Source organism: Halichoeres trimaculatus, unplaced genomic scaffold (assembly GCF_033239565.1).
Source record: "Halichoeres trimaculatus isolate MK-OKI-2021-1 unplaced genomic scaffold, fHalTri1.1 fHalTri1_scaffold_16, whole genome shotgun sequence".
Classification (NCBI taxonomy): Eukaryota; Metazoa; Chordata; class Actinopteri; order Labriformes; family Labridae; genus Halichoeres; species Halichoeres trimaculatus.
The window spans coordinates 12,935,539-12,960,160 of NW_027437194.1; the positions used below are offsets into that span (position 1 = coordinate 12,935,539).

The 24,622-nt window shown below is 38.9% G+C and overlaps 1 protein-coding gene across 2 annotated transcripts in view; it reads left to right on the forward strand.

Annotated features, from left to right (window-relative positions):
* vldlr (very low density lipoprotein receptor) overlaps positions 1–24,622 on the forward strand; it is a 69,117-nt gene that overhangs the window by 33,067 nt on the left and 11,428 nt on the right. For both annotated transcript variants that reach the window (XM_074689816.1, XM_074689817.1), the window contains exons 4-16: positions 403–525; positions 4,022–4,230; positions 7,509–7,671; positions 8,140–8,262; positions 10,595–10,717; positions 14,013–14,132; positions 15,325–15,450; positions 16,375–16,546; positions 16,803–17,027; positions 17,125–17,243; positions 18,599–18,738; positions 21,395–21,536; positions 21,618–21,767. In XM_074689816.1, coding sequence (XP_074545917.1) covers positions 403–525; positions 4,022–4,230; positions 7,509–7,671; positions 8,140–8,262; positions 10,595–10,717; positions 14,013–14,132; positions 15,325–15,450; positions 16,375–16,546; positions 16,803–17,027; positions 17,125–17,243; positions 18,599–18,738; positions 21,395–21,536; positions 21,618–21,767 — 1,935 coding nt within the window. The remainder of the gene's footprint in view (positions 1–402; positions 526–4,021; positions 4,231–7,508; positions 7,672–8,139; positions 8,263–10,594; positions 10,718–14,012; positions 14,133–15,324; positions 15,451–16,374; positions 16,547–16,802; positions 17,028–17,124; positions 17,244–18,598; positions 18,739–21,394; positions 21,537–21,617; positions 21,768–24,622) is intronic.

The following is a 24,622-nucleotide window of genomic DNA, read 5'->3' on the forward strand; positions in this document are numbered from 1 at the left end:
ATAGAACACTGTGTAATTAATCAGACAATGAAAGCTTTGTAAGACACAACCACCTGAGGGACGCTGTGAGAATATGATCAATGCTGAGTCGTAACCATGCCCACACCATCATTCATGCCTTAATTTCCTTGCTGTTTGACTGCTTTAATGGATATGAATTAAAAATCAATAGATGGTCTCCAAGACGTGCAAAAAGCCTCCTGACAAAAAACCAAGAAACGAACCAACTACTCTATTTAATGACAGGAAAATTGCTGTCCGTCCAATTGAGGATTGATTTCATGATTTAACGTAACTTTTTAACCTCTTCACGCCTCGTCTTTGAAATGTATCTGACCTGCTGAAAGTGGAACACGGATAAAAGAACACATAATTGACAACGTTTGTGGTGTGTTTGTGCAGATATGAGGACGTGTCGTGTGAACGAGTTCAGCTGCGGAGCGGGCTCCACTCAATGCATCCCCATCTTCTGGAAATGTGACGGAGAGAAGGACTGTGACAATGAAGAGGACGAGGTCAACTGTGGTAGGTGGACATGCATGGTAGGGATGTTTGTAAAATGTCTGACACGTAAGAAGTGCTGTGTTATTGGTATGCTAAATAAGGCTGAGAGCACTTTTTATTGTATTTTCAAAAATGTTTTTAGAATGACAAGCATATGAGATGCAGTTTTAATATGCACACCAAATATTTCCCTATAATCAGCACCGATCAAGTCGAAATTCCTTTGGTTCAGTCAGGGACACTCTCGTCATAGATTTAAACATCTATTGCCAAAAGGAAATACAGTTATAGTTGGCATTAAAGCTCTGCTTTTTAGAGCAATGTTTGGGTTGGCCGAGCAGCAGGATACAAACAAGGAGACCAAGTAGGAGGATCTCGTTTCATTCATTCATTTGTTTATTTATTTGACAAGGTTAAAGACATAACAAAACAAAACAAAACAGAACAGTTCAATAAAATGCACAATTTGCGATCAAGGATCTGGGGTGGAGGAGGCGATACTTCAAGAGAGCAGCACAATGGGTTAGTATTAGGAGTACACATATTGCTGGGTATTTTCAAAAATGAATATCCACCCTCTCATCTGCTTTTTGAAATACTTTCTACTAGTGCTGCACGATTATCGCAATCGCAATATCAGCACATGCAATTACGTAATCGCAAAAGAGGTGCGAAAAAAATGAGCATGTTTGTGTGAGTGGTGTGTGTGTCTGTGTGTGTGACTGAGTAAGAGAGCGAGCGTGAGATGACTAATCAGTCACTGTTTCAGCTGGTCCTGTGACTACCTGCCCCCCTGGTACAGCAGTTTAATCAGACAAGATGGAGCACAAAGAAGTAAGTGAGGTGCTCAAGGCTACCTCTGTTATTTGGTGTTATTTTGGTTACCAGCTGAATGACACAGCAAAAAGATGTAATTTTCAAAACATGCATAGCAAAAGTGGCATAAATGTGCTATTTTGAATAAAACAAAACAGTACTGTTGTGCTGTACATTGTTGTTTGTATACAGTAAGTTTGGATATTTTGAGAATTATTACACAATTAAAATCCTCAGTAATCCATCTCTGCTTTTTTCTTGATTTTTCTCCATGATAGCCAAGCAAGTCTTTAGACTAATGACACAACTTTTTTTATTAAATCGCAAGCACAATCGCAATCGCAAAATTGTCCACCTAATCGCCAATTGCACCTTTTCCCCAAATCGTGCAGACCTACTTTCTACCATACCCATTGGGCAAATCCGCCGACAGGTGTGGCTCAAAGCATGCCCAACCCTCAGAAATGTAACCCATATGATCCAATCAGAATGAACCCCTGTCATCCAGCTGTGACATTTTTAGAACCAGTAAACCCTGATTCCCGTTGTCTACTCAAAACCATGAAACTGGATTTTTTCAAAATCTTCAATTTTGCCGGAGTTTTCAGAAAACATTGTTTTCAGTGATGTAAAACTGCGGTTTCGTGTCGATGACTTGCCTAAATGTATGAAGATATATGCGTTTTCCCAGATACCCAGCTACGTTTGGACATAGCCTATATACACAGCCGTATCGCTGTAGACAAGCGGTGTTTGGTTGATTGAAGTAGGGAAAAGTGATTTAGTCATCTGAAAGCAGCTGGTTATATGACTTCCGTGTCCAGCATGAACTTACTCAAACTTTATTTTACATTGTTGGCTAAGGACTTAATAATGCTGAAGGTCTGCGCCCAGCTTAAGAAAATAATCTTTATGATTTTTTTAACATCAAACTATATTTAGAAGAATTCAGTGAATAGATTGTGACTGCTAATAGCGCAAGAGTTGGGCATTATTTGTTCCTACTTGAGGTCTAATTCACAAAGAAAATCTTGCTGATGATGTTTAAGTTCAAAAAGACCCACAAGGTTTTTCTGCTTTTTACAGATTCTTCATATTTGTAAATCTGTGAAATAAAAAGTATGGTTAAGCCTCAAGGTGGTTTAACTCTTTTATTATAGTAATAGTTATGTCAAGGTGTCAGCACTTAAAATTTTGAGCTTTACAACATTACTAAACACTGCAATGTGGTACCAGCCAGGTGAATATTTCACTCTTACTGTTTGGAGCTGTAGTTACTTTAGTGTTATTTGCAATGTCTCTCATTGAAAGAAATGAATATGTAATCCCTCATTTTGATATGCAAACAACTCTGGCGCACAGTAACTGTATTTGTTCTGCTGGGCAGCTTGTGGAGCATTTGACCCTTAGCTTGTTATTTGTGAAGAAGACAATCTCTTTCCTTTGGCTGACTTTCTCAGGCAGAAGTGGGGTAATCCTTCAGTGAGTCCAGCCCATTGAGTTTTTCACAAAAACATAAAATTGCTTACAAATGTCTCAGCACTGATTGTGCTCCACACAGATCTGTAGTGTCTTAACAGATTTTCTCTTTTAAAACAAGTCGAATGAGGCAACTGTTGCTTTGCAGTGAAACAGCTCATGTCCTGAGCTAATCAAGCCTTAAACTTTTTACAGGCGTATTTATCTACTTCTCATCCTCAAGCTGTTTATCCAGAACATTTTTCCAAATAAACAAATTATAAGCTGTCAGTGCAGAGCGTGTGAGGAAAAACTAAAATAATTGGATCAAACAGAAAATGCTGAAGCAGTCCGTTGGAAGAGTTTTCACATCTATAAATCTTTTTCGGGGGTTCATGGTGATGTTTTTCAGCTTCTCTTGGGGGACTTTGATGTGTTTTTGAGTTGGATAAGTTGAGTATCCAGGAGGAATGATTGATTATTAGTTGATACACATCTTCCAATGCCAGCTCATGAAAGTTAAAACTCAACACTGTACGATTAAATACGTATCAATGGTGGGTACATCACTGCACAGTTTAACTTGAATGGCAGCAACAGATTGCTCTTTTACATGAAGTTTGCCTGGAGATGCTTATCAGAGAGGATAGCTGTTTACAAGCATCAAACATTATTGAAATGTGCTCTTATTTGCTTAAACAAGATAAGCAATACTTTTGTATTTGAACCCCTCATTTTGGGAAGTTTTATTGCAATCTAAAATTTCAGATGTTCTCAGGCAGTGACCTTCAATCCTTCATACCTGTGAGAAACCCCTACAAAAACTAGCACTGTGTTCGGTATAGAAATGCTGTGATACGAGGTGTAACCATGGTATTAATATGAATGAAAGCAGGATGTCTTGTACACTCTTTTGTGATGAACAAGTATACGTTCATCTTTGTGCTCTGGAAGGGATTCTCCACACAGAGTACCTTGTTATGTTTATATTATGCAAATAATCCGTATACATTCACAGTTGTTTGGATAACACAACACAGTCCTTGCTGAGAGCTGCAGCAGCTGAAGGCCTGTGATGTAAATATGAAGACATTCTGAAACATCCATGCTGGAGTTAAAGTCATTTTATGAGATAATAAATGATCTTATAACAGAGCTAGTTTGACCTTGTGCTCAAAGTAGCTGAGCTTTCAACCCTTCCACAACTCTCATGCTATATTTCTCTCCCTTTATCCACCTCCAGGTAACGTCACCTGTGCTCCAAATGAGTTCACGTGTGCCAGCAGTCGCTGCATCTCCAGGAACTTTGTGTGTAACGGTGAGGATGACTGTGGTGATGGCTCCGATGAGGTGGATTGTGCCCCGTCATCCTGTGGCCCCAGTGAGTTCCAGTGCGGGAACTCGTCTTGCATACCTGCTAGCTGGGTGTGTGACGACGATGTTGACTGCCAGGTAAGATCAAATATAATGCAAAAACTGAGGATGTACAAACTCACACATATTATGTAGGAGAAATGACTTAAATGTGTACATAAATCTTACAGTGGAAAAGTAAAACCAAAGTCTGGCATCCAGATTGAAGTCTTTGCTGTAGCTGCTTGCTATGTTTGATTAGCATGGCACAGAAATGTAACATAATGTGTTGGACTCATGGAGAGCTGTTTTTATAAGTACTTTACCTCTACAAACCAAAACCTCCCAGTATGTTCTTGGCTCCAGAACTGGTCTGGGAACACCAAACTTAATTTTTCATTTTTGCATCTGTGATTGATGACTGATTTAATGTCTAAAATTTCTCTAAAAAATGTCAAATTGTGACCAAACTTGATCCAATACTGTCAAGTTAATGCTCTGCCGTAACACAATGACTTGATAAGATAAAAGGGTTTCCACATGAACTGATTTGCTGAAGGTTTTTCAAGAGGTGAATTCTGTAGTCATGGCCTAAAAGAACATGAAATTCATGCTCAACTGTTTTAAGACTGGCTCCAAATTTCAACACTCTGAACTTGAACCTGATGTGAGTAGGTCGGCAGAAAAAGATGAACTGTATCTGGCACAGTTCCACCTCCTGGCAAGAGAAACCAGTTTAACCCTCAGCCCTGATGACCTCTGATTTACTGTGCTGCTACTGCTGCCCATATAAGAATTAAAGTCCAGATATTTAACCTTTCCTCTGGGTAGGATATTTGTTTCAGTTAAGTTTAGAAATAAACCTCTGATTTGACGCTAAATTGGTCTTCTGTTCAGTGTCGGGCTTACAATCTTTAAACTGTACTTCATTGGTTCGACAGCTCACTTTTTTTGAGAACTGTAATGATATGATTGATTTCCATCCGTTAGATTTTAGTTCAGAAGACCCAGACTGTGCAGGATGAACAGCAGGGCTGACTTGAAACTACTTAAAAAGCAGCACAGGTTACACTGTGTTAATAGGATGTGTGTAATTAGAGCTAAGAGGAATTACTCACAGAGCTCTACACCTCTGTAATACGAAGTGGGTTTCCAAAAAAAAGCATTAAAACTAGCTCGTTCTTCACAGCTTTAAAACCGGAGCTATCCAAAAAAAAATTCCAGAGAGCTCTCCTCCACTGATACAAGAAAAACATTCAAGTAGTCAATATGCTGTGTATGAAATCACTCAATGCAAGTTTCATGTCAGAAGTCAGGGACTTGTCTTGGAGTCTCTGGTTTGGTTCTGTGGTTAAATCTTGTGCTTCATGTAGAGAGTCCTCAAGGCAAACAGCTAAGGTTTGAAAATCTTCTGTGACCTGTACTATCCCAATTTCTAGCCCTATCTACTGTTTTATCTTTTTCAATAAATGCATAAAATCCCAGAAATAAAGTATTATTTGGAAAGAAAACATTGGCAAGATACTTTTATCACTTCCATTTGTTCACAAAAAGGCTTAATTTAGGATTTTTTTATTAGTACCTTTTTTGTTCTTTAATATTTCCATGTATTGCAAGTGTCATCATTATTGCAATCTTTTTCTCTAATTTTGGAGCTTTGATTTTAAGTTCTTTTGTAGTAAAACACACAAAAAATAGATTTAAATACAAAATGAAACTTGTTTAGGCTAAAATAGGTGTTTAATGTTAGGCTTGAAGGAAAAGAAGATTTAGTTTGGGCTCCCTTATAAAATTAAAAAAATCAGATTTAACTGATAAAATGTATAACTTGTTAAGTCCTTTAAATTATGTACTTATGGAACACAATTTCAAGTTACTTGGTCAAAATGAGGGTTCATGTGGTTTATTGGCTTTGAATAAGATGTTAAAATCTTTTTTGGTTTGGATTTTTGTGACACAGGCAAGACGCCGAAACACACCCCTGGCTATGCTATTGCTATAGCTATGCTATTGCTATTCACATTTTGTTTCACTGTAATTAACTGTCGGGTTTGAAACCCTGGGCACACAAACACACACACACACTGGTTCATCAAGTTCAGTCTTTGCAACACCCGGTGGTTAGTGACCTGCCACATGCATACACACACACACAAGTACACACACATACATGCACTCCCACACACTGCTTGACACTCCTCACACGATTTTTTACACATGATGGAACAAGTTCCACTGAGTCTGCAATTTTCTGCGCACCTGTTAATTGGCTGTGTGGTTATCACGCTGGCAGCCAAGCAGGAATATTGATGCAGACGTTCACACCCACAAATATTTAAATTGCCGTGTTTGGTTGGAAGGTCATTGTCATTCCCTCTCTCACTCTCAGCTGGTTCTGCGTCAGTGTTATGGCGCTTCAGACAAACACACACATTCTCACAGTCCATTAATCTGCTCCCAGATGAGTCAGGCACTTTGTGAGATGATGAAAGTGTGAGAAACTGTTCCTGCTGCTCTGTCTGATCTCATTCTGTCAGATCGCACAGTTAAAATTCTAATTAAAGAGGTAATCGTCTGCGATATTTGGGTCCTCAAAGCTGCCTTTCTGCCCTGAGTATCCCCCTCATCACCTGCCAGTCAAACCATGTGGGCGGGCTGTGGTGTCATTTTTACAACTCGCTGTCTGTTGCACCTTTTCCTGATAGATAATTGTAAAGCCATGAAACCTGCTCAGTGATTTTGTATTACACTTTCCTTAAAGTTTTATGCAACATGTTTATCTCTTACAATTGGAAAAAAAATGTACCCCATTCAATACTTACTGTATTTGCAACGTTGCATTTTCATTTTTTGTTGATAAGGTTCATGTTTCTATTTGATTTATCTCACAAGTTAGAAATAAAAAGAAATTCAATTCAAAGTTTTCTGCTAATCAAGCTGAAACCTGACAAATCAGAACGATACAATAAATAGAGACGTGTACATACATTGTTTAAATGAATTCAGTTGACTAAGTTGTCTGATAAAAGCTCTTGCTCTAAAAGTCTACAAGTCTGTTTATATAATTGCAAAAGTCTCCTTGCAACTTTTGATCCAATTTATGGCTTTAAATTCACCATCAAATGAAAAGATCCTTTTTTTCTGCTTCATTAAAAACAAGTGTTAATGAAAGGTGAACAGTATTTCACTGCAAATTAAACAGGCTACTTTGTAACGAGTCTAGTTAATGATTGCACTATCAAATTGCAAAAAGTCTCTGTTTGCCAAACAAACATTGAGGTCTCAGAGCTTCAACTCTTCATTTAGTGCTTCCAGTGGTTAGAGGCAGGATTAGATGTCATTTATCTCTGAAGCATCTGTTCTGTGTTCTCCTGCAGGACCAGTCAGATGAGTCACCCACTCGTTGCGGCCGTCACCCAACACCTCCAGCCAAATGTTCGTCCAGTGAGATGCAGTGCCGCTCAGGAGAGTGTATTCACAAGAAGTGGAGGTGTGATGGAGACCCTGACTGCAAGGACGGCAGCGATGAAGCCAACTGTCGTACGTAAACACCAGCTGTAATGTGCAAATTAAAAACTGAACATTTTAAGATCTACATACATTTGTGTTAACATGAGATCCTTTAGATTTATATTGATTTGAGAGTATCTGTTAATCTCCCATACAGGTCTAAGATTCAAAACTGGTGAGAGGATTCATTAGTACAGAACAACACTATCAAAAGCAATCCAGGACTTAAAATGTGTAAGGGGAAAAAATGCTTAAAAAGGGATCTGTCGGATCAAATGTCCAAATTTTGGGGGTTCGCATAGTTGAATGTCTTTTTAAATCACATTTATTTGTTTCCAATATAGAGGAGGCCAAAAACTGGCATTCAGAATGAATGAATCACACAAGTGACCAGTAGACTGTCAAAGCTGTTTCTGATTAATTCTCTAACCATCAGATACTGAATAAATGGATTGTCTGAGCTCTGCTTTTTTTTCTCTTCCTTACTGTGTGATTCAGCTGTTCGCACATGTGGACCAGATCAGTTCAAATGTGATGACGGGAACTGTATCGTGGGTAGCAGACAGTGTAATGGCCTGAGAGACTGCAGCGACGGATCAGACGAAGTCAACTGCAAAAATAGTATGTTGTGTGTGTGTGTGTGTGTGTGTGTGTGTGTGTGTGTGTGTGTGTGTGTGTGTGTGTGTGTGTATGTGTGTATGTGTGTGTGTGTGTACTGAGTGTGTGCTGCCTTACACATTTCTCTTTTTACTGTCCTGAGGGCATTGTTGGTTGTATTATTTTCTCTTGTAGCTGTGTTTGGATGTGTTCATTTCTGTTCAAGCATCCCACCTCAGGCTGTACCGAGGCTCAGAAACTGTTTGTTGTCAGGATAGATATTGTTCACAGGCAGATATGTTTTTATGCAAAGAGGAACAAAACCAGGCTCTCTGTTTCAAATCCATATGCAGTGTTTAACATTTAATTCCTTCAGGGATCATTTGAGGATGTTTTGGTGTGTTCATTAACATTTTGTGCTTGTACAGAAGACATATGGGTCATAACAGTTTCTTCCATCACTTTAAGTTAATAGTGTAATAGTTTCCCACTTAGACTTAAAAGTTGCTTTTTCATTTTAAGTGGTTCACACATTCTGTTTCTTTTAGTGTCTTTAAAGGTAGGGTCTGCTGGTTACATGTTAGTAAACACAACATTCAAACGTTGCTCCTCCTTTGCTCAGTGCCAGTGCCAGCGCACACCCAGTGCATCCGACCGTGACTGCCTGTAACATTGTGTTTCTACTTGGGAGAGACTTGAGAACCTGACTTAGCATATTGGCAGAAGCTAATCATGTTTTTGACACATACCAACTTGCGTTGCTCTTCATCTGGTGCTGCTCTTCAACCGCCTTAAAACAAGTGAAAGTCGAGCCAAGCTTCACCCTCGTTTAGGATAAAGCTTTTTGTTTGTTTGGCATTTCGTTTCACTTTGGTTTTGTGTTTCTTTCTCCGTGCGAAGTCCACTATCGAAGCTGCTCTGATTAGCTTCTACTCACTATCATCAACACGCAAAGTCACTGGATGCTCCGTGACTGACTGAGGTAACCACATCTACTCTCTGCCCAGAAACATCCGGATATAACTAAAACATCAACGTACAAGCAGAGTAGGGGGTTGAGGCAGACACAGACACAGACACTGACACACATGTACAGAGGCCTGTAGGAGACAATTGAGCAGGATTATTCCTGTTAAAGTTGACTTTTTTTTTGTTCTAGGAAAATCCTGCAGACCCTACCTTTAATATTTAAACCAAAATAGATTGTTCTTTAAAGGCTGTTTTTTAAAGACTATAATACAAAGAAGTTCCCAAAAAGCTATCTATTCTGTCACACATTAAAGCAGAGATCAATAAAACTGTATTTTTAATGTTGTATAGATATTTTTAACCAGTTGTCTTTCCAAAGTGGTTTAAGACTCTGCCACAGTGAGTTTTTGAGTGTGTTTCGATCTGAGGGGACAGATTGGCTGAACTGGCAGTGGTGAATTATCTGGGGCCTTATCTTGATGGAGTTGTGGGTGAGAGTAAGAACTTGAAGTGGTTGTAAAAGCAACCAGGAGCCAGAGCAGGGATCTTAGTATGAGGGTGATATGAGACCATACATCTGACCTGATTACTACTCTCAGTAGCATTCTGTACTGATTGCAAGCAGGTTAGAGCTGACACGCTGAGTGAGGTAAAGAGAGAATTACAATAAGTCAAGATGAGAAAGCTGCTTTACAGCTGGGGGTTGTACTCAATATCTCAGTTTTCTGACATTTTTCAAATGAAAATAACATAAACTGGTAAACTCTCTGCCTGTTAAAGGATGCTGATTGATCAAATAGATTCCCCAGTTCACAGGGCTTTAAGAAGCACAGACCACACAAAACATGACTCTGGTTTCAGTGAGGTCATCCATAGGTTTGAAAATAAATGGAAAATTAAAACAGATGAGTTGTACAAAATCTTTACCCAATACATTTTAAAAAAATAAAGAAATTAGGCACTGAGAATAAATCACTTCCAGATGGTTTAAACTTCCTCATTAACCAAAAGATTACTTGGCATTTGGAAACAATATCAAGCAAACACAAAAAACAGCACTTTGTCACACTTCAAGCGGCTTTGCTTATTAACACAAGGAGTTTCTGCTGGAGAAGAGCTTCAGGTGTATGAAAACTAATTCTGAGAGCTTGATTCTCATCTTTTAATTTTTTCTGAAATAATTTCTATCTCGCTCTTAAAATTTTCTTTTTTCTATTGTACCTTTATCCATCCAAGAAGTCCCATTGAGATCAGAGACTAAGCAAGAATATCATAGCCTGATGTCTGACTTTTAATACATTTTATGAAATTTGTTTGTAAATATGAGAGTCTTTGCCCAGAAAAGCACTGCTCTACAAAAGTTAACATTTTCAAATCTCTTTTACAGTGACTCAGTGTAACGGGCCTGAGAAATTCAAGTGTCGTAGCGGGGAGTGTATCGAGATGAGCAAGGTGTGCAATAAGGCCCGAGACTGTCCTGACTGGAGCGACGAACCCATCAAGGAATGCAGTGAGTAAACCAGATTGAAAAATCCTTCTTTCAGCTTCCGGCTTAAAGCTGCGTTTCCACCAAGCAGTACGGGTCGGTTCAGTACGGTTTGGGACGGTTTGGGACAGTGAAGTCTCATCCCGTTTGCGTTTCCACAGCAAACTGTGCCCTCTCGTGGTGGGCGGCGTGTAAGCCGCATGCCGGAAGCCACAGCTGGTAAACAATAGCGCGATGCCGTAGCAGCTTACCCCGCGATTAAATCCAACAAAGAAGAAAACGCGACACAGTAAACAAAGAGCACGGATGGAAGACATGCAGCATTTCATCCTCTCTGTGATTTTCATGTAACTCTCTGTTACAAAGTGCAATCAAGCTTCGTTTCAGAGAAGTCTGTGTGCCGCCAGGAGAAATGCAGCCGCTGTCGGGGTAAGTGATGATTCTTTTGACCAATCAACCGTCTGCAGTGTGTTGCTCCACCTCCCGAGAGCGGATCGGTTCAGTCTGGCACCCATACGAAAGGGTCCCAAAAAAGTGGGACGGCTCGTCTCGGTTTTTAGGGATCCGTCCCGGGATGAGTCTGTGGAAACGCCGCTAAAAGCGCACCGTACTGAGACGAACCGACCCGGACTGCTTGGTGGAAACGCGGCTTAAGCTTCAATCTGACACCTAATTACAGCTGATTGATTCTGCACCTTTTATTTTTACATTACATATTAAAACATTTTTTGGGTACAGTCTCATTGTGTCTGGCAGCTGTTGTGAGATTTTTGTGCCGGATTGTTTGACATCCCAATTTTTTTGCAAAGTAGATAAAACGGATTTGTCCCTTGAAGCCCACATACATGAGGCAATAACTGACTGCAGTTGCAGGACATCTTGAGTTTGTTTAAGACAAACAGACTTAAAAGACAAGACAACGTTTAAGAAGGTTATTGAGCTATTGCAGCAGCCTTACCAACACAGTGACAGAGCCAAAAGGAAAAATCAATATGTTTGAGTTTGATTAATTTGCATATTTGTACTTGAATCTGTGTAAATATGAAGGATCTTGTAACTATGATCACAGTATGTTTCTAGAAATGTCATTTGTTTAAATGTCAGAGAGCGAACCCTCAGTCAGCTGGCAGCTTTAAATGTCAGCAATGTGAAGAAGTTGAGCCAGAAATATTTGAACTTGAGTCCCCAGGATCCTGATTTCATCATCCAGTGATTTTACACCAAACCAAGGCAAAACAAAGAAATACGTTCCAACATTTAGATATCTCAGGGTGAGACTTTTTACACCTGTAGGGAAACAAATTGGCCTTTAGGAGGTTCATGTGTTGGCAGAAGAGGGACTGGGAGTCACCTTTCTCGCAGTAGCACATTGATTTATACTGATAATATGTAAATGTTAAATATACAAGTGCTAACCAATGCAGCTTTGATGCTGCTCAGCGTCAGAACGAATAGTGAGTCTAAAAAATTCTCTTACATGGATCAAAGAACTCGACCAAAAGCGATTATGCTTCTCACAAACAGAATACTAAACATGCAAGTCTGCGTTGTGCTGCTCGGATGGAGAGAGATTGGCATGTTATGTAAATCGAGTCAGTGGATCAAAAATTAAACTATTCAGATGTGAAACTTTGTATCTAAACATATTATACAGTGGGTTGCTCAAAAGCCCTTTGTAAATCATCCGAAGCAATGTTTTGTTTAATCCAAATCAAGGAATAAAGAAAAGAAACAGCAGGTGGCATGCAACACAGAGTGAAAGTTTCGTAAATAATGCATTAAAGAAGAACTTTCTGCTCCCTTGTTACAAGTTAGACATAAATGAGCATACACCATATGCTTCTGGAGTAGCTGTAAATCAGAAAATGTTTCACAGAAAACAACAAATTCAAAAATCAACTTTCTCTGCAACACCCCTTCATTTTTCATTTACTCTGTAGCATTTTGAAACTAAATCATTTATTAAGTTACACAAACAAGCGTCTGTTCTGCCTTAACTGAAGGTTGTTAGCAGAGAGGGGCGAATCCAAACTACGTCTTAGCTGACAACTCATCTTCAGTGCTCTGAGTACTAATTCTGTCTGAGCCAAAGTATCCTCCTTGCACACCTTGGGGCAGAGCTCCTTTAGGAAACTATTGAAATGTGTTTCCTACAAGCTTTACAGACCTCACCTGTGGTCATTAACTGTGTGTAATTACTGAAAGAATGAGATAAGTAGTTCAAGTAGCCAATGTTTATCTCCTTTGGGGGGCTCTTTGGGCTCATTCTTGGTAACAGTGAGAAATGTGGGCATCTAATTTAGACAGACTTTACTGAAAGTCGTGCTCTGAACTGCCACTGGAAAGCGCAACCTTTGAGGCCTTTAAGAATATATTACCATGATTTTCTCATATTGACTGTTTGAAGCCCCTTTGAGGTGTTTTAGAAGGTTATAAAACTGATTGAAAATGGTACTGATCTCTTTGTTTGACCTTAAAAGCATTTTATCCAATCAGCAAAAAGATTGACCTTTTATAAATCTAGGATCTGAGCATCAAAGTGATGCAAGAGCTGGATTTTATTGCATAAGGTGGTCATTTTAACCAGTGATTTATTGTTGATTGATATATGTTTATGTAATATGTTCTTCTTTGATTTTTGCACACACCGCAGGGAAAATTATTTTAATTCTTTGTGGTCAATAAATTCCTATTATCGTGAGATTTTGACTCAACAGTGCCCTGCAGGATATAGTGTAAGCATACTCACTACAAAATGTGTTCAACCACCTAAAAATTTAGGCGGGGTCCTTCTTATGTGTTCATTTTTCGTCCTCTTATGAAGACACCACAGTGACAACAAACTCCAGAGCTGCTCCATACTCTATCTTTCACAACATCCCGACATGCGAAAATGTGTGAGGGCCTGCAGCTTTAATCATACATAATAGCTGCAACTGCCACATGTGTTGGCGGAGGTGTTTAACAGCACACTGCTTGAAAAAAACAGACTTTGTGTTTTCATTTTCTCAATTCACAGTGGCTGATCTACTTATGAGAATAAAAATAAAATGGTGAGATTTGCACATGAACAGGACAACAGCAATGAGATATTTTCAAATCAAATCTGAAAATTCTTCAGTACCCAGAACTTTTTACTTAAGGTGTATTTTCAGCAATGTTGAGTATCTATGTTTATTCATAATGTTCCCACAATTCCATACTGTGGTATTTTGTTGCTTTTATCAAAGTTTAAAGTTTTTTAAAAGTTTGTTAATTGTTTGTTCATATGGTAACTGACCTCTTAGCATTGAAACTCTGTTATCTCCACGTGCTTCAGATCTTAATGAGTGTCTCCTGAATAACGGCGGCTGCTCTCACATCTGCAAAGACATGGTGATCGGCTTTGAGTGCGACTGCACACCTGGACTTCAGCTCATTGACCACAAGACCTGTGGAGGTAGGTTATTAAACAAAGGAGGATTAAATGACGGTGCAATTGTTGCTGATTTTGATTAGTCAGATTGGACAGATTAGTTGTATTATTATTTTAGATGGAATAACTGTGATCTTTACAATTTATCTTTTCAGTGACCACAAACTAATAAAGTTGACTATTTTTGAGGCTTTATTTTTGGGTTGAAAAAAAAAAAACAAAGAAACTAAAAAAAAAGAATCAGCATCATCAGATCACACTGACAGCTGCCTGATACATCACAAATCATAAAAACACAGATGGAAAGAGCCACACTGCCTTTCATCTTTCACATCTTTTGTTGAGTCGTTTGCTCACATGCCTCTGTGTCTTTGCTGCATAAACCTCCATTGTTTGAAAAATAGACCAGACAGAAGTGTTGGCTTTAAACACTTTAAACTACAACAGAATTTCCTTGTCGGGTTATTTTTTTGTGTGGTTGGAAGGAAAACAACAACAGTGGGGAGACTGTGAGGCTCAAGATGTTTAGCTATTTTAGTTTCTTAGACATCACTAATCCAGAAGGCTGGGTCAGACACACTGCTGGTGTTGTAGCTGTGATATAATTCCCTTTTGAGTGGAACATGTTCTTATTGTGCACTGCTGGCCTCTGAGGGGATCAGTGTGTAATGTGATTGGCTGTCTGTTGATCTGACACAGTTTGTTATTGAGCCAATCTTGGCCTCAAACACTGCTGCGTATATTAGGAAATGTGTGTAATCCCATCTGGAATGAACCCCAGTGGCTTGACAGAGGCACTTAATCTGCTCTGGAGTGTAAAATACACACTAAACTCCTACAACCTTTGAATGATTAAAGTGAATTCTGACGACAGCAGCTTTTTCTAAAAGAAAGTTCAGACAAAACATTGGACGCACATTTAGAAAAGCTCAAGGTGAAATACAGTCTCAACCACAATGAATCAGAAATTATGGACTTATAAAATTAAGCAATTCATATCTCACAAAGGCTCGTATTGTGGTGGAGTGGCAGTTTTTGGTGCAACCCAAACATGTTTGTGTGCAAAAGTGGGACTCTGATGCTGATGCAGGGAGTTTCTGTTTTTGGAGAAGAACCCCTTGATTACCTTAAATGATGCATGCAGCAAACTGGTTAATGAAACATGGCAATTACCAGCTACATCCTTTACCTTCCCTCTTCTTTTCTCTGTGTGCAGACATTAATGAGTGTCTGAACCCAGGCATCTGCAGTCAGATCTGCATCAACTTGAAGGGAGGTTACAAGTGTGAGTGCCACAACGGCTACCAGATGGATCCAACCACCGGAGTCTGCAAAGCTGTTGGTGAGTAGACAGCTGCCGAAATCTAAGAAGTTTTTAGTCTAAAAGAAGCTCATTGGTGAATGATGATGAAAGTTTTTAATTTTCTGGATTACTATTTGTTCACATATGAGAACATAGTGTTTGTTGAAATGGGTTTTGTAGGTTGTTGTGTAGTTTATTACAGAGAAAAAGCACTTTGGAAATCCCAGACACATCTGGTTGTCCAGTTTAGGCTCAATCCACTGTCTTTAACACTCTCAAAAGCACTATTTACAACAAAAAAAGATGCAAAACTGTTGCAGTGTCATTGTTTACATGGATTTACTCTAATTCACCATATTGTTAGTTATTTTTAAACACATAAAGTAAGTTTTTCCTTTTGAAAATGTTCTGTTTTGTTTACAATATGTGTTTTATGCAAACTCTTTGGTTGTGTTAAATTGGTCATCCAAAAAAGAGGTACAAAATACATAAAAAGAGCTCTTATCCTACTTCAGACATGTAGAGTGGAAATAAAGATAATGTATAAGTGAAGTGTAAAGGAAAAACCTACTTTTCTCTTAGTCACCTTACATGTTTTTGATCTGAAAACACAAATCAAAACAAAGTTTGAAAAAGAGAGTGGTAAAAGCTCTCACTTGCCGGGGATGCAGATGCCATCCTCTGTTCTGGTGATCACATGATGTTTGTCAACAAGAAATACAATAAACTCTTTCATCAGAGACACACAGAACACAGTCCCTGAATGTAAAGAGACACGCTTTGGAGAAAACAATGCACCATCAGACTAACAAGAGACGATGTAAATTCTTTTCCTATCATTGTCAAACTATCATTGTCTCTTTCCTCTTCATAAAATTCATTGTTTATAACTGTGCAAAAAAAAATGAACCAAAGACATCTTTCACAGTTCAGATCAGAATCATGTGTCTTTCCTGTCCTCAGGTAAGGAGCCATGTCTGATCTTCACTAACCGCCGTGACATCCGTCGCCTGGGTCTGGAGCGGAAAGAGTACACGCAGATTGTGGAGCAGCAGAGGAACACAGTGGCTCTGGATGCAGACTTCAACCAGCAGATGATCTTCTGGGCTGACCTGGGCCAGAAAGCTATTTATAGGTCAGTCACAGTCACTAAACAATGCCTTATTATTATTGGTATTTTATATTATGTTTCAGGACAATCACAATCCATGTGCTGAATTGTTATCTGTTTAGAGATCCCACCTTGATTTTTCAAGTTGTTCACTTGTGGTGCAGTGTTAAAATTTGTAAAAACACATTGAAGACCACCAGTATTATTTAGGATATTTGATAGAGGATTTAATCCTTCAGTTTTGTGACTCTTTCCCTATCCTTTGTTGTCTTTTTCACAGCATCGTGCTAGACAAACGAGGGGACGTGGGCACCCACAACAAAGTGATTGACAATGTCCAGACCCCTGTAGGAGTTGCTGTGGACTGGATCTATAAGAATTTGTACTGGTCTGATCTTGGTACAAAAACCATTTCTGTAGCCAACTTCAATGGGACCAAGCAGAAAGTTCTGTTTAACAGAGGCCTCAAAGAACCAGCATCCATTGCTGTGGATCCACTGTCCGGGTACGATGAGGCTTGATGACAGATGAAATTTTGTCTTTAATACATAATCCACATTTACTAATCTGTTTAGTGTTTGTGTTGTATTCATGTTCTGTAGATTTCTTTACTGGTCTGATTGGGGCGAGCCAGCAAAGATTGAGAAAGCTGGTATGAACGGAGTGGACAGACAAGTTTTGGTTGCTTCAGACATCCAGTGGCCTAATGGGATCACCTTGGGTAAGAAAACAAACACACAACATGGAGAACTACTGACTTACAGTCTGTGTGATCACACCATTGATTCACTGTTTAATTCAGTGCAGGTTCATCAAACTTTTATAGGGTAGTTTATGTTTTGAAGTGCTGTTGTGTGAAGTAGTTTTTAGCATACTGTGTAATTTTGATGAGTGTATCCTACAACCCCACTTCAAAAGCCCAAACTACTCTTTGAAAGATTGCCCACTAAAATATTTAAAAGCCACATGTGAAGTCAAATTTTTCACTGTCCTCGTTCTTTCGTTAACTTTTATTCCTTTTATATGGAAGTAAACAGCAGAAATTATGTCAGTCAATAACATAAAAATGTTTTTGTATGGAGAGGACACTGCCAGTGTTTCACTAAATCATCCCTAGATTGCAGCACCCACTCGTAAGAAACCCGAATGTGCCAAGGCCCACTCCAGTATCTGTGAATGAGTAGGCTTCATTTGTACTGAGCATTTATTCATGGTGGGTGGTCAGACAGAACAGCACAAAATGGAGGTAATCACTGAAGCATATTTTGGAAAGCAGGACCAATAGAGAGAGGTACACTGCTGTGCCGTCCAAGTCTCACTCGCCAAATGCCTGAGGCTGAGATGCTCAATACTGGAATCTAGGTTTGCATTAAATGTATGCACCAATTGAAGGGTAAATCTATGGCATCGTTAAAGAACTAAAACCCTGGCACAGAAACCAGTAGTGCAGCTAACAAAACCTCATCCGTAACATAAAAACTCAGAGCTAAAAACTAACATACTTAAGCAGTTTCATGTGATTTTAATCCATTATTTCTCTCTGTTAGTACATCATCAATGTATATTACTGACTCTAATCCAAGGATTCATTGAACATTGCCTGTTTAAGTTGAACAGTAGTGTTTTAGATTCAGTCCATATGATCAAACACCTGATCACATCTCTCAGATTCCTCTTCCACTGGCCGTGCTTTCACCCCCACCACATCGCACCAGAGAGGAGCCATTGATTCATCCTTGTTAATGAAATGTTGTATTGATTTTATTTTCTTCTTTCTCCCTCTTCCTCTTGTGCTCTCTGTATGATGTGCTCCATTTTGTTTCTGTTCTCTTTATTCTCTCCTCTCTGTATTCTGTCTTCTCATTTCCTCTGTCAACACTCTGTTATTCTTCTCTTTCATCATTCCCTTCTTATCTTGGTACTTATTTTTTCACCCCTTGTTTTTTCTTCTGTTTGCTTTTACTCTCCCTTTTCCCATTTACTATCCATTCTTCTCGCTTTCTTAAATCTCCTCCCGTTATTTCTCTCCTAACTCTTTCTCCTCCTGTTTCTTCAAACCCTTCATCTTCCCCACAGATCTGATCAAAGGCAGGTTGTACTGGGTCGACTCCAAGCTGCACATGCTCTGTAGCGTCGACCTGAATGGAGACAACAGGAAGAAAGTCCTCCAGTCCCCGGATTATCTGGCTCATCCCTTCGCTCTTACTGTCTTTGAGGTATTTCTCCCCTCTTTTTGAGCCTTGCTCATCATCCATAGAGGCAAAGATGGTCGTTTGAGCTGATTGTGTCACTGAACCAACTGTCACCACTGTCTAGCAGAAATCTTTAACTTAAATTGAAGTTTTTGGATAGCTTTGGAGCTTTTCAGTGGGTGTTTTAAAATTTCAACTCATGAAAAAGCACTTGGAAGAGGTCATGACTGAATCCTGCTGAATCCTGTTTAGTGTTTAGTTATTTTAAGAAAAGGAAACATGTCATAAAAATGTCATCGCCTCAGCGATATAAGATTTGACAGTATTTGTGCAATATGCCATAATACCTTTTTGATGTATTTTTTTTCAGTTCACACGCAAAATGACTTCTTTTCTAATCTTTCTGTCAAAATTGAACTCAGACATCATGTACTTCCTGATGGGATGGGTTATTGCTTTGTCAGTATGATTTTAAAGACATTTTTCATGCCAAAGCAAGGCCAAAGTGGTTGCATATGCGACCCATTTAAAAAACATTTCCCCCTTTTAAAATTATACCCAAGAAATGAGCAGTTTTGTCAGCCAGCTTTTTCAGTTTTTTTGCAGATTACCCAACCAAAAAAGGGTGTGACCAAATCATGTGCTGTGCAGTGTTACCAATGGAAAAGTAGTGTAGTGCCATGAATAGGTGAGAGCAGAGGGTTGATCAGAAAACTATTGGTGTAAAGTTGGCCACAAAGCCTCTATACATGGGGCAACCCATTTAGCTACTGAGTTTATCAAACACAATGGGAAAATGATGGTTTCAGACACTACACAAACATGGCTGAAAATATCTGTCTCCAAGCAAGTGGAGAAACTTTTGTAAACCTAAAGATTTAACTGTTATTTTTGATTGTATTGTGATTTTTTTGAGCAACAAAAGTCTGTGTTTATTGATTTATTTTTGAGATAGTTCTTTAATTTCAGCAATCTCATTTGAGTGTGATTATTGCATAGTAACATACAATTTTTTTCTCACCAAATAACATGGTTTAATGTTCTGATTACGAATAAAGAAAGACCATAAAGGATAACAGACAACTTGGTACAGAGAAAATATAAATATGAAACTGGCCTCAGCATTCTGGTGGGTACTGATCCAGTGTGTTAGCATATTAAATATGCATTGCCCTGTTCCCTGATTACCTCAAAGAAAGACTTGTAGTGTGCTACAACTTAACATGTACTTACTACTGATTGAACCTCCTCTCTTCCAAAACCAGAGCTGCGTCTCTCACTCACTCTCTCTGAATCATCGACACAAGGACATTTGGCTGCTCTGCTCTCTTTTCACCAACACCCACTCACAACTGCTGACTGGCTTTCACTCAGACAGATGACACATTTATACGAATTCAGAAACGACAGCAACATTTCACATCTGAGCATCGCATTGTTTAAATGAATTAGCATTTCAGCCATTTCGAAACATTATACTCTTCTTAAAGATAATGTAACATTTAACAAAAAGTCCTATATTACAAGCACTTGAATGTATTCACTTTTGTAACAGGCCCACGAGGCACTTGATGATCTGAACTCGTAAGGTGTTGGTGTTCCCCTGTTACAAATAATTCCTTCTGCACAGGTTGTTCTTTTTGGAAATAAAACCTTGATTATCAGGATTGATTTTTTAATATCCACAGAAAAAAATCTCAGTGAGAAATCCAAGAAGAGACATGAATTTGACTAGCAGGTGGTCTTTGCAAGATGCAGTGCAGGAACACTGCACAGATGGTAACAGCCCGCAGATGGTTTAATTTGTGATGTAAATGTAGAATATTGACACTTTTTCTAGGCCTTGTTTTTGATAAACGACAGCTCATTGGAGACAGTGACAGCGATAACATGCAACACAGAGCCTTGGTAAAAATAAGAATCTGATGGCTATGGAAAGAAGTCAGTTATGAAATCAAGGACACACTTTTTGTCTTGTACTATATTTGAGGGAAACACTTTGTGATGTAGGCCAGAGTATTTTCCATTTTTCTTAAGTAGCCATAAATCGTTAAAAATTTAGAGAGGAACTTTCTTTGCCTGGTCATAATTAAGACAAAAATGAAAAAATATCACTGAATTATAACGTTATCATTTTAAGTTTTATGTTTTTTCTTGAATTTAGTAAATGACCACTGTTCGATAGTAAACCGATTCATTAACTGTATATTCATTTTAACATTTTTGGAAACTTTTTCAAAGTTGGAAGAACTTTTGAGATTTTTACACTTTGAAAACTGGTCAAGAAATCTTCAAAAACTAAATGTTTTGACCCTTCCCAGACATTTTGTTTGGCAACTTTTAAAATTAGATGAAACTTTTAAAAGAAATCCTGAACATGAATCTTGACAATCACAAACTTGTATTTTGAAGATTTCAGAAACTTTAAAGTTTTTGATTTATGGATATTGTAAGAATTTGAGTTTTAAAGTTTGTGAATCTTCTATCAGACATTATCTGAAACATTAAAAACTAAAAGTAATACTATTAAATTAGTAATGGGTTACTTTCAGATTCTATCACTTCTCTCTGATAGTTGTCTAATATTTTTTTCCCAACAAATCTTATTTTTTTTCTAGCAAAGGACACAAGGTTTTAGCTTTTGGTTAAAATATTAACATTAATTTTCTGCTGCATTTAGGATCGGGTCTTCTGGACGGACGGTGAAAATGAAGCTATATATGGTGCAAACAAGTTCACTGGCTCTGATGTAGTGACGCTGGCAAGCAACTTGAATGACCCCCAGGACATCATTGTGTACCACGAGCTGATTCAGCTGTCTGGTAAGATTCTTTTGCGTGATATGAATTTTTTAGTCTTTTTATGTTTGTAAAAGAAATCCTAACTTTGACTCTGGCTTGCAGGTACCAACTGGTGTGCAGAGAAAGGTGAAAATGGAGGCTGCAGCTACATGTGTCTCCCTGCTCCACAAATCAACAAACACTCACCAAAGTACACGTGTGTGTGTCCGGAGGGTCAGGAGCTGGCTGCTGACGGCTTACGCTGCAGACCTGGTGAGTACAGCACCAAAGCAGAGCAACTGACTCATCAATTTCACGTTTAGCTTTTCATTGAGTCACATTTCCACATCATGAACATATCCTACCTTGAATATAATTTGATACAATTCCATATTTAGCACGATGCATATGCATGTGAAACCCCTTGGTATGACTCAAAAGTGCATTTGTGCATATTTTCAGCAACATTTCCATGAGAACTTGGGTGCAGCCTGTACCCAGCATTAATGAAAACAACCAAAGGGCTCATAAATCTATGGAAACCTGAACAGAGTGGAGGGATGCTAGAGAAATAATTATTTATAAAATCGTTTGACTCTCTGCTGCACATGTACATGGCCCCTTCTTCACAAAAGTACCCCTAAAAGATCTTTTAGATACATTTCAGTTTTTACTTATATACACAAAACCCTTGAGTTAAACTGGGAGAGACAAAAGTTTATAAGCTGATTATGAGACTATAAACTGATTTCCAGTTGTCTGTTGAAACAGAAAAATGTGATGCTGCTGAAGGAATTGCTGAAGGAGACAAGTCAAACTGCACTCACTGAGGATCACCAGGATGTCATGGTGTCCTTCCAATTTTAGCTTTAGGATTATTAATGTAGAGAGGAATATGAGAGTGGTAATATTTTAAAGATCGCTCCAAATAGAAAGTCAAAGGAACCCTGGGGAAAAACTGTACTACTAACCCAGCAGAAAGATTTTATTTTGCCTCTCGGTGCCCTCAGGCAGATATGAACTGCATCATGGGAAAATGTTAGTAATTGTATGGCTTTAGCACTGGGTTATACCATCAAATAGATGGTTAATCTGTAGCTTCCAGCTTTGCTAATGTGCATTTCAATTTCTGTACATACAAAGGCATCCTGTGCTTTTCACTTCATTCATTTCCACCATGCTGCTTTACTCAAATGTGCCTCTAAAAGAATTGATTACAGAGAAAAGACTAAAAGGAGCTTTACTTTCACCATGGATCCTGCAAAACACTGACTCAATTGTGGGAAACAGAATTAATTCAGTTGGATTCTTTTGCTTTGACTAGCTTTTAATGCAATGGTCCTACTCTCCTTTTTGCTGCTGCTTCTTCTTCTTCTCTGCCATCAGACCAAGTTTCTTTGGTGTGATTGTGTTCATCCTGTGAATCTTGTCTCCTATCTGTATCCATGCCAGACTCAAACCCAGCTGTCTGTTTCTGTTAGCACTCTGACAGCTGAACACTAGCTGACTCAGTTGGTGCTACGATCTAGTTTTTCAGTGTCTCTTTGGCATGTATCATCACCGTCCTCCTTCACATCTCAGCTGCAGCCGTCTCCTCCCTCTTCTGTTTGAAAGTGCTTTTGTTGTCTCTTCCTGACAGCTTGAACTGTGTGGGCTCCAGGGGATTAACTTGTTCAGCGCTGCTCATTTCTGCTGGTGGGGTTTAGTCCTGGTCTGAGCCGCCTTCAGTTCTCTGAACTCACAAGTTGGATGTGACTTTGTCAAAGCCGTGACAGCTGTGGAATGTCCTTATGTGAATATTAAACATCCCCTTGGAAACTTCTGGAAACCCTCTGCTCTCCCAGGCTATGACTTTGGAGCCCTGCTGCGGGGATTTACTCTCTGGGGCTTGCTTAGCTTTTGGTTTGCACTCCAGGTCATGTCAAAGATGATGGATGGAGTTGAGTTCAGGGCTCTGTACAAGCCATTCTAGTTTGTCTGCAGCAAAAAGAAGTGTGGTCTCATCATCTAGCTTTGTGCACAGTTGCATTTTGCCCTCTTTATCTGAATCTAACTGCTTGCTTCTTTAATTTAGACCTTGCATACTTTGCATGTTCAACCAAGCAGTTGTTTGACCCATAATTGGCCTTGCCTAATAGTTTTTTGCTGATTATTGGTATATTCCTTTTATTAAACTGATCACAGATAGATAATTAATTTTCAGTGTGCCACTTTGGCTCGACTGCTGGTGTTCACTCACCACTGTTTCAGTTTTGATTAATCATTTTCTTAAGCCATCTACAAAAAAGTCTTGAGTTGGACTGTGTAATATCCCAAATTCCTATTTTTTCCCTAGGTATATTGGTGCCAGATATCATTATAAAGAATCAGTTATCAAAAATTGGTATTGGCCCTGAAGAACAGTATTGGTCCACGCTGGTTGAAGCAAAGTGAACATAAAAAGTTGTGAATATTTTTCAGAGGAATCTGTGTTTAAATAGGCTGTTTCCCTCATTTCAATTCTCAGTTTAAATCAGATCATCGTGGTGGCACATACAGAAGGAGCAAGAGCCTGGAGACCTCTGTCATGACGACTGTCTCTGTGTTGATATCATAGACTGTTAAAAAAAATGGACATCATCTTGCTCAGTTTGAAGTGAGGTGCTTACAAAAAATGCTCCCCCTGGTGACTGGCAGCAGTAAAGGTCAAAAACTCTGTCTCCCCAGTCATTCCAGATGAGCTGTGGTCAAACTTTGAAAAATGAATACACCTGATAGAAATGTTTCTCACATCTGTATGCTGAGGTGAAATAAGGGCTATGTTGTGTTCAAGTCCTCTTCATTCTGAAAAGTTTTGTGTTCATTAGTTGTTAAACTTTCAAAACAGGCTATCACATCACATACAACAACGATTGACAGCTGTAGTTCTTGTGTCGTTTTTTTCAGGAATTCTAAGAAACGTCAAAAGGGGGAGAGTCAAGAAGAGATGAGGCTTTCTAAAAAAATACATATATATGTACATATTTTTGTCACCTAATTCCACTCAGATTGTCTCAGTACTTTAAAGTCTTTAGTGCGCAGACTCTGGCTGCACAATGGCAGCGCCAGTGACGGGGGTATTTCATCTTCAAAACAGTACAATTGTAATT